The sequence below is a fragment of the Lotus japonicus genome, chromosome 1 (genome assembly GCF_012489685.1).
Source record: "Lotus japonicus ecotype B-129 chromosome 1, LjGifu_v1.2".
Lineage (NCBI taxonomy): Eukaryota > Viridiplantae > Streptophyta > Magnoliopsida > Fabales > Fabaceae > Lotus > Lotus japonicus.
In genome coordinates this window covers 83,658,606-83,669,054 of record NC_080041.1, presented here as the reverse complement: position 1 = coordinate 83,669,054, position 10,449 = coordinate 83,658,606, and the positions used below count along the sequence as shown (strand labels likewise).

At 35.2% G+C, this 10,449-nt stretch overlaps 2 protein-coding genes across 5 annotated transcripts; both read right to left on the bottom strand.

The window, feature by feature from the left end:
• Positions 1-514: 514 nt before the first annotated feature.
• LOC130723431 (heptahelical transmembrane protein 4-like) lies at positions 515-4,028 on the bottom strand. 3 transcript variants are annotated; one of them, XM_057574482.1, is made up of 5 exons: positions 3,870-4,028; positions 3,324-3,594; positions 2,813-2,934; positions 2,640-2,692; positions 515-1,747 (listed from the first exon to the last, which is right to left on the bottom strand). In XM_057574482.1, exons 1-5 carry the CDS (start codon positions 3,874-3,876, stop codon positions 1,103-1,105), a joined length of 1,098 nt encoding a protein of 365 aa, XP_057430465.1. In that variant the 5' UTR covers positions 3,877-4,028; the 3' UTR covers positions 515-1,102. The 3 variants fall into 3 exon arrangements, with proteins under 3 accessions (XP_057430465.1, XP_057430474.1, XP_057430480.1); XM_057574491.1 differs by lacking the exon at positions 3,870-4,028 and having other exon boundaries at positions 2,813-2,887; positions 3,324-3,463; XM_057574497.1 differs by lacking the exons at positions 2,813-2,934; positions 3,870-4,028 and having other exon boundaries at positions 3,324-3,461.
• Positions 4,029-4,773: 745 nt separating this feature from the next.
• Positions 4,774-10,428, bottom strand: LOC130723383 (putative nucleobase-ascorbate transporter 10). Of its 2 annotated transcripts, XM_057574417.1 has the most exons (15): positions 10,291-10,428; positions 9,589-9,685; positions 8,529-8,626; positions 8,260-8,436; positions 8,048-8,148; positions 7,889-7,964; positions 7,709-7,768; positions 7,221-7,405; positions 6,761-6,857; positions 6,520-6,606; positions 6,368-6,426; positions 6,074-6,165; positions 5,697-5,774; positions 5,459-5,604; positions 4,774-5,239 (listed from the first exon to the last, which is right to left on the bottom strand). In XM_057574417.1, the coding sequence occupies exons 3-15, from the start codon at positions 8,577-8,579 to the stop codon at positions 5,021-5,023; spliced, it is 1,428 nt and encodes a 475-aa protein (XP_057430400.1). In that variant the 5' UTR covers positions 8,580-8,626; positions 9,589-9,685; positions 10,291-10,428; the 3' UTR covers positions 4,774-5,020. The 2 variants fall into 2 exon arrangements, with proteins under 2 accessions (XP_057430400.1, XP_057430391.1); XM_057574408.1 differs by lacking the exon at positions 10,291-10,428 and having other exon boundaries at positions 9,589-9,775.
• Positions 10,429-10,449: the final 21 nt, after the last annotated feature.

Here is a 10,449-nt window from a genome sequence, read left to right as displayed (position 1 = left end):
CCCATGTGATCCCCCTGCTTATGACCTTTCTCCTTCATTGTTAAATACATGCATATAGAAAAAATAGAATAGGATCACTTTAGTTTCAGACAATACTTTACTGTAAAGTTTAAACCCCCTAGTTATTGATTAATCTGAATCCAACCAACTAGGCATTTTCAAGAGGATAGCTTTCCCATGATCTATTGATTAATTAAGTGAATACATTTGAATCAATAGGCCTTGATAGTCGTTGTTAATGTTACTTGATGAGATGTAGTAAGCAAATAAGTCTTCGAGCCTATTTGTTTCTACTTTACAAGGGGTAGAATCAATTCTCCACACCAGAGTCAATTTTTGGTTTTGGTGGTTTCTTTTCACAATAGATTGAAGCTTAAAAATCATTTCTGAGATGAAGCTACAGATTTTAGTATTTGAGTGGACATGATCAATTGTGAGATTTTATAATTATATTTCACAAAATTACCAACACAAATCACTTTTCTCATTTATCCCTGATTTCTATCTTAGTAAATTAAGGTCAATCTAAGACACACTTAATTATTACTCCAATTTGATGTAAACCACATGAATTCCAACAAATAAAAGGCCCCCTCCTACGTGAATTAGCTACATGTAATACATTACAACAAACTTGGGATACCACAGCATTTCCATGTCACCTCTTAGCTCCTTCCTGACTCTGCATTATGGGCTTGTTTGTTCACACATTCAGCTGTCCAACACAGCAAAGAGCAATGAAGGGTATTCCACATGGTACCACTTTCTACACTCACTTTATAGCTTTCTGTATCTCTTCCTTTTCTATTACATGTCTCACCACATCTCTCTTTTCTCATCATAGTCATATTTACATGTCAATAAATGTGGTGTATCCCCAATAAGAGTGAATCAAACACTATTCTTCGTTGTTTCCTCCAATTGATAGCTAACATTCATTACCTATCACCTAACAACAAGGGTTTTAAATTGCGGTCCGCAATGTAAATGTGAAGTTACTGCAATGAAATTACGATTGCAATTGCGGCCTTTTCAACTCATATTTGTCAGCAATTCCAAAATGTAGCCGCAACCGCGACCACAACTACAATTTAAAACCCTGCTAACAACCTTTCAAATCTCTCCATCTCAGGTAGACCAACCCAGCTTGATAGTGTGTGTAAGCCCCTGCCACAACCAACACATGAAAAAGCTGGTGACTATGTCCAGCAATATCAAACTTCCCAGGCCGCCATCTCTCTGGTATCCTCGTAACATAGATCAGAGCTCCCAAACCATAAAGAACTCCCATCAATATCTCATAGCCAGTAGTTTGCAAAGCCTCAGGTTGATGCTTGTGCAGTATCACCTTATGAATTATCGGAACCACGCCTGAAAACCCCATTAAGAAGAAGAGTGAAGCACGGTACTTTCTAAACTCAGCCTTTTGGAAAAATGGGAGAAGAGAGAAGGCAATGGTAGCAATCCCCATTAGTGTTATGAAGCCTAAGTAGAGGTAGCAGAAAAAGGGGTTGCACATGAATGAGTAATACACAAGAGGGTAAAATGAAGTTGCAATTAATGCTGCAATTCCTGCATAGTCTATTCTGAGCATGATGTAGGAGAGCCGCTGTGAGTGACAAGCAAAGAGGTGGCATGTGCTGCTGGCTAGCAAACAGAACATGGCACCACCTAAGAAGGCATAAAAAGGCCACCTTGTAATTGGTTTGACTATTAAGGTGGATATTGTATCATCTTTCACACCATTCTGTAACAATATCAAAATTGTGAGAAATCAATGTCTCCTAATCTCAATGAAAATTGGTAACGTCTAGTATAAAACAATGCAACACCATACAACTTACTGAAATAAAATGTAAGCATAACATTGAATGAACTTGAAGCAAAGTCAAAATATATCAAAATACTTGAAAAAAGTTAACTCTGCCAGGGTTATATGCACAACTAATAATATGTTTCGATAAACTTTTCTTTCCTCAAACTGAATTCTGTCATTCAGAAATTACTCAAGAAGCTTCACCCCAGAATTGATTTTGGTTTTAGAATCAATTGTGAAAACATTTTCAAGTGTTTGGATCAAAATTGTCACCATTGATTTTGGAAAAAATGATTATAGTAAAATTGGTATTTGATTTATGCAAAAAGTGATTTTTGTAGGATAATGTTGTGAAATCTCACCATTGATTACGCTCAACGCAGAATCTACTCTCTCCGGCTTCTATTAAAATTGATTTTGGAACAAAAATCAATTCACTAAAGTGACTCACAAACATCTATATTGTCATCCAGAATTGATTTTACTCTTTCATAATTGATTCTGAGGTTCCCGAACAGCCCGGGAACTGAACACACACTAACTATGCAATGGTTATATGAACAACTAATAAGTGGCATTTCACTTTAGACAAAAAAAATTTGTATGAAAGGAAACTGACAACTAATACATACACCATTTGACTCAGGTTCTTATTTCTTATAAGCCTTTCTTATATACTTGTTTTGTTAAACAGCATGATTCATTGTGGTTATTCTATTACCATTTCCAAAAATTACTTGTTAATGTTGTAAAGTACATGACAATTTGAGAACAGATGAAAAGAATCTCACAAGATACTTCATGAAGAGGAATGAGAACTTACTAGGGAAAACTGCTCTGGCAAGCATTTGGTGAGATGTTCCACAAGATTCCAACCTGATAATGAGAAGTCCAAAGAATTAAGAGCTGTAGCACTCAACTCATTTTTAAATTTAACAAGATCAGGCATGTTGGACATTGAAGGAAGGAACTTCAAGAGCTCTATATGAATCTTACTTAAATCAGCTTTTCGAATCATTTTGGACAAATTTTGAAGGGATTTGAAATCTACCACAGTTGGAGCTTTCATAGCTGTGTATATTGTGAGAAAGAGGAAAAGGAAGAACCCAATCAAATGCCTGAAACAATGTCATTGGCTTTAGGTAATGAAATGTAAAAGATCAAGTGAGTGAATGCCCAATTTCGTCCCTAAAAGTAAGTGTCGGGCAAGATAGTCCATAGAAGAAGGAAATACCTTCAGCAGATAAAATGCAGTCAGATAAAGTGGTCCCTGATTGTGTTAATTGTTGTCCAAGTTAGTCCTACGGTCAGATAAAACGTTGGTCCAGTTAGTCCTTGCAACCTGACCGACATTTAACACAATTAGGGACCGAGGGAGTATTTCATTCTTCTAGGGATTCACTCTTAAAAGATTTGATAGGTTAACTGCTTTTAGAATATTCTGTAGAAGGATTTCCAGACTTGCAAAAAAATATCTGTGCAGCTGTGCTTATATTGAAGTACTTACGTCCAGACATTAAGTGTCTCATTATGAATTGAGAAAATGCTGAGGAAGGTGTGCTTCAATGGCCACTCTGCTCTATAATATCCCAATATGAACTCATTGTCCTTTAAGTATGCTGGCAGTGAATTGTACTCTACAAGCTGATATTTTAATTTTTTCCACATTCTCCTTCCTTTCAATTCCTTTGAATACACTCTTTCATCTTCACCATCAAAAAAGTTTTCAATTTTTTTGGGGGATACAATCAACTCCTCATATGCACCACGTATCATCTCTGCAGTGAGGGTACAAAGGGCAACACAAATGCTTTTTCAAAATGCCAACTTCAAGAATCCAGATAACAATTATATTTAGAAATTAGAAACACATATTGCATCAAAAGAAAGATATTGTAAGATGGCAAAACCTATTGACCACATTTCAATATTTCATTCTTCTGGAGAATGACTCACGTGTAAATAAAACATGAAATTTACAATGTAAGCAATGCATCTAATCTAACGTGGATCATAAGAAACACAAACTGAAGGACAATAAATTGTGACTTGCCTGACATTTTAATTGGATTAAAAAGATATCAAAGGAGATAATTGAAATGTGAGGGAAAATTGAAGATTCTTGCCGGGAGAGGTTGTCCCGGCATAGAACCATACACCAAACCAGAGGGGGGATTAGAAATGACACTGAAGACAGCTCAAAATGACACCTAATACCTAATTTCTAGCCTCTACAAGTTGCAGCCCTCAAAGAAAGACAACTCATAACCTTAAAAATATGGGGCTTTTGCCATTTATAACTGATTATCCCATATTTTGTGGCAGAACAGGTCAATTTCTTTGTATTTATGCATCCCATGTTTCATTTTCCATAATCTAGAATGAGTTCTATGTAGTATGTACCCACAAAAATAATCTAGATTATACGCTAGCCATGCATTCATGTAGGAGCAATTAGAGATATACCACTTGAAGCAACTGCATTCTCTCTCTCACTTTTTGGTGCGCACAAAAATATCCCACAACTAACATCTATGAGACTAATTCTCTTGAGATTCTGAGATTACATTACTTCTCCCAATAAATCATTCTCCATACACACTATTCAATGATCGGACCATTGATTAAAGGCTTGAGAAACCCAACTGTCTATCAACTATGTTGTTGGAAATTATTGGCCATTCTATCTTACTTTGTTAATTTAAACTAACACAAATTCATACTTAACTTAAATAACTATGTAGTAATAACTAGTATTTGAGGTATTTTTTCAAATAATTAAATATAATTTTTAAATTGTATATTTAAAATGAGATGGATAAAATTTAATATTTATATATTAAAGAGTAAATATTAAATTATACTATAGTAATTACTATTTTAATTTTAATTAAGATTAGTGTTTTTAATATAAATTTAAAGTCTTTTTTAAATGAGAGAAGAGGGAGAATATTGAAAATAGTCTCATTTAGAAAGCAAAAAACAATATAGCCTGGCACTCAAAAAATAGTACTCTAATTTATATAATAAAATGTTGTTGCAACATCAAGGATATAACCAAAGAAAATTATTCCCATTTTTCCATCAGTACTTCCAATCAAGTAAAAGTAAATAATGTCATGGGAAACTACACAAATTTCTTGAAAGAAGTGATGAATTGGCTTAAAGTGTCAAAAATAAACATCAACAGCCAAATAAACTTGCTTAAAGGGCTGGGAAAAGCTCATTGAGTCTGCATGGTAAAGCATAGAATTCATTGCTCCTAACATCAGTAGTGTACATACTGAACTTCTCCCACCATTTCAAACCACTGTCATTACTGGCTTTATCATCTTCACGCGAAAGTGTGATATCCAAAATGAAAGCAACCAAGGCAGCCACCGTTGTGTGTGATGAGAAAATCACAGTCATGAAATCAGTGAACTGCAAATTCATAGATATAACAATTACTCACTCCAAGATATAGTATTACTGTCATGAATAACAAAAGTGATTTCTTAACAATTAGTGTCTGTTAAGAGAAAATACACATCCCAACGCATTGACGGTGAAATGAGGTTTTGTCTCGTTGACTTAAATGTGGATAGACGTTGAGTTCAACCGAAATTCAAATATACGTAAGCTTATATTCAAATATCTTACCCATCTAGCATCGTGATGTTTTAGCTGATAATATTCAATGAAATATTGTGGTACAGAGATGCCGAGGAAGAAGGAGAAGCCCAGCACGAATTTGGTTCTGAAACTGTTGAGGTTGCAGAACTGGAGAAAACCAAGACCCGCAGAAGCTGCATATCCCAAGTTACAAACTCTGGTCAAGTTCTATATGTGGACACAAAACAAGAAACACAACAAATGCAATTAGTAAGAGTGAACTTACACACATAGCCGAAGAACACACAATACAATGCTGCTATGATTGGCAAAGGTATGGAAGCAAAAAAAGCTCCAAATTTTCCTGGTTGAAGAGAAAGTAAGCAGCATGAGATAATCAGCAATTAAGAGATAACATTAAATATGAAACAACAGAAGAATCAATGCCAGATCTTTTTTTTTCTTACAAAAAAGGCATTTGAAGAGTAAGTGCATGTTTGGAAATCTTTCTAGAATCGATTCTAAAGGCAAAATCAATTCTGGAGAGAACCTTCTGTGAGTAGTTTTTGGGTGTTAGAGTTGATTATTATCAGGAAATATAAGTTGTTCAAAACATGCTATAAATATTTTGAAATGACACAGAACTTGTTGGTCAATCATTACCAAATACAGAGAAAATAATCATAAAGCCAGCTGATATTTGGATGACTCTTCGGCTTCCCACTCTTGTTAATGCCAATAATCCTGCATTTTCCCTGAAATAAAAGGCAGTGAGTGATGCAAAAAACGCAGAGGATAAAGAGGACTCAATCCAGAATAGTTACACCAGAAAACTAGCTATGAAAATGAGAATTTATATTGATTGAACTTGAAAGCATTAGTGCCCTTTAATTGGTTAAGGGTCACCTAAAATACATTCAATGGGGAAAAAAGAAAGAAGAACTGAGCTAAACTTACACTGATACCGTACTTCCAGTTACAGAACCAAACATGGCATTGAGCAAAGAAGCTACTCCCTAAAATAATAATAAGAATGACACGAATAAAAACCAATTGAAAGTTTCATGTCCATGATTCCAGAAAGAATAACAAAATATAATCAATCTTACCACCCAGCCAGTTCCACGGCTGATAACAGAAGGTGGAACAGGTGTTGCACTTCCATATCTTGCCGCAGCATAAAATGCTCCAGTAGACTGCATTTAAATATGAAGAATGCAGAAAATTGAGACAAAAAAAGCTGGGGACTAGATTCATTTTAAAGTGCTTTTTAGGTGTTAATAAAAGACTACTGCAGGTGCATCAATGATGACTGAAACATGGGATTCTAATAATGAACCTTGTGCCTACCTCAAAAAGAGAAACAAAAGAAGCGGCTATCATAGCAAAAGCTTCCCCAGAGTTGAAGGTGGGACTCCCCCATTGGAAAGGGTAAGGAAAATACACCCTGTAATCAATCAAAGTACAAGTAAATAGTAAGTTCTATGCCAAACTGTTTAATAGCATGTTTGGATCAGTTTTTCTTCTTCTTCAGAAGTAGTTATGTAATCTAGAAGCTACTCACAAAAGCCTCTCCCCATAATTGATTTTAGTTTCAGAATTAATTCCAGAAGGACTCCAAACATGCACTAAATATGTAACACAAAATTCCACATTGAGATAGTCATTTTGCTCTAATAAGCTCTTCAATTTCCTCATAAACCACAAATTAAGGTTCTCCTTCAATGAATGAAACTCAGTGGATATAAAAACAAACTTAAATTATAAGGCATGCAAGTATTGAGAAAACGTAATGTGTTCATAATCTTACCATGGAGCAGCACTCATTAGACCAGCACGATCAGTGCGACAACTCTTCTGTGTAATTTCTGGCTTGTGGTCATATGCAGTGCTTGAAGTAAGAAGTTGTGCAAATAACCATGCAATCGCAATAGAAAACAACACTGCAAATCGGTCACATACAGGCTTCTTGGTCTTTATGTAACGATTAAGATACTGCAGGAGCACACAAGACAATAAACACATTTTAGACCAAAATTTAAGAAAAAGAAATAGTGGATTTGAAATTTCCCCATATCATATTTTTTAGGTTATATAACTTCTCAACCTTTCCGATTACATTTATTCTTGCTGCAGTTCATACATGCAGCTGCTAGAGTTAGATATATTGGTAACTTGCACTTGTTGCTAACTTGCTGTTGAGAACTTGACTTCAATTTATAACTAGTTGGCTCTAGTTCAGTACCCTAAAAAGAGAAAGATAACAGAAAAATAGTTAGAGGTAGATTCACTACTTACCTGTGAGATGAAAACCATAACAATCAATGCTGGAAGCCCAACCTCAACACAGTTTGCCAGCTGCAACAGTGATTGGCCAAAATAAAGGAGAATAAGTCAAATATTTTTATTCTCAAGTCCTAAACTTATAGAAAGCTAAACAATATAAAACTGATTCTACAAGATGGTAGATGTTTATACCATTGGGAAACCAAGATGGTAGAGACCAAGGCCTGCAAAAGTTGCATAAGGGACTACAGAAAGTGGGCTAAGGAACCTAAAACAACACAAGAAGTAGCAATTAAGGAGCTAGATATACAACAACAAGTGGTTAAATGATTTGATGCATGTACTACTAACCTGACAACATTCCTCCAAAAGCCCAAGAATCCCATGACCATTTGGAAACATGCACTTATGATCAAGGCACCTTGGATAGCTCTAATCGTCTGAGTGAACCTCTGAGAATAATGTCACAACATGGACCAAATCAGCATTATATTAAAAGGGAATGAACATTGCTTGGTAGAGCCAGAAATAAAAAAAGAAGCATAAAAAATAGCCCCACTGACATCATAAGGATCTGTAAGTGAACTGTATCTGCTGGCTTGGACAATTGACATTGTCGGTATTATGTAAGAGTATGAACCAACAACTACAGTTGGCAATCGAGTCCCAAACAAGGATTGAAGAAATGTGCTCAGTCCAGAAACAAACAACAGACTCTGAATCACCTTGGCCTTTTCAGCCTGCATTGAATTAATTCATACTATTGTTAAACATGAACTAAACAGAAAAGGAAAACAGTGACCAAAAAGAAAGAAGGAAGAAATTTGCTTACATCGCCTCCTCCCATTTGAGGAACAATCATAGATGGAATCAGAACGGTCATGCCAAGAGTCAGAATGTAATGTTGGAAAGCCAATATAAACGCTTCAGCTGCATTAACAAACCAAAATAAAAGTTTGAGATATAAAATATAAATAAGCAAGAATATAAATTTGATGAAAAACATATATACTTGAACACTTTGATTCATGAAAAATACTAAAAAGTATTGTTTTTTTAATTAGTAAAATAGGTGTTAGACTTTTCCATATGTACTTTGTCCCCTTTGCCTGTAGTCAAAAGCAAGTACACATAAATATATTTCCTATTTTCTCATGCTATTAAAAATACCATTTAGAAATTGGTGTATGGATTTGCTTATGTGAATAAAAGTGATCGGTGGCATCCTTCTGAGGTTTATGAAACAACAATAAGGAAAACCGCTTTCTGAGTTTCTGCATAATGACAATGAATTCTTATAGTTATAAGTTGATTGGTAAAGATTTGGTTTTTCACATTGCTTTCTGAGTTTCTGTTAAACCAACTGAGTTTTATGGAAGTGCAAGGAACATTAGTTGAAAACTAAATAGAGACTATTAACATACTTGGGGTTCGATATAGAGAATTGCTGAGAGCTTAAAACTCTTGACTCTGATTGTTTGGAAGACCTGTCCGGTGTATAGCTGTCACTCTTAGTGTGTACTTTGATAAATTTTAATGTTAACCGAGAAGTGATTCTAGGAGAAGTTACTATTAGTAGTTTTTATGAGGTAAGAAGTGATTCCGAAAGGTTTCAAATGTGAAACAAAACTTTTTAGTGGTTTTTGTCTGCCCTACCGAAATCCACATGGCTAAACATGCAAGAGATCACCTGCACAACAGTAGAGCAGACAAAAAACCACTAAACATGCAAGAGATTATAGCATGTTTGGATCAACCTCTCTTTTTTCAGAAGCTACTAACAAATTGGCTTTAAAATCAATTCTAGAAGGATTTCTAAACATGATCTTAGTGTCATGCTGACAACAAGAAAAATTAAGAATTATAGAAAGTAAAGAAAACAAGGTACTTACGCCAAGGAGGAGGACTGTTAATGCAGTACTGAACTCCAGGTAACTGGTCTTTCACTGGATGTGGTTGCGGTTCCTGCGGCGGCTTCTCATTCTTTTGCTGTTTTTTGTTGCCACCATCACCAGCACCATCAGCATTGTTTTCATTAGACATATTTTGCAGGTAGAAGAAGAAAGAAGAAGGGAAGCTTTCAAGTGAAAAGCACAGTTTACTTTCATTTTGATCAGAATTCCGTTGATTTAAATTGTTGAATCTGATGGTTACAATGCAATAATAATGACCAAATAATTCAAATTACTTCTGGTTTCTTCAGTTACTGTAAAATTGAAATTATAGACCAGTAAGAAACTGAAACGGTCCCAACACATTAATAGCCATTATATTCTTCTATGAAGGCTTACTTAAAAAACAAGATTTATTTTGTGACTGTGCATCCACAATGCCCTATGCAAATAGTATGCATCATGTATCATGTATAAGCTGGATTAAGATATTTAATTTAATTTTGTTTCTGGTTAATGAGAATGGTAGAAAGGAAAGAAAACACGCTTAGACTACAGACTACAGGACATGGCGCCGAACCCTCCTCGATATATTGAGATGTGAAAATTAAACCCGAAAAGAAAAGAGTAAAGTGAGTGAAAGCGAAATGAGAATAGGGGCATTTATGTATATTCACTTTACCAAAAAAAGAAGAAACTCACAAGTCAAAACCTTCCTTAACTCCTTCCCCCTTGGAGCTTGAAAGTACGTTCATTGTTGTCACCCCAATTTCCATCTCGTAATTCTGGGTGCTGGGATCGATCAACAAACACCAAAAATCTCACCTTTTTGCATTTCTGTTACTGGGTTTTCTTCTTTTC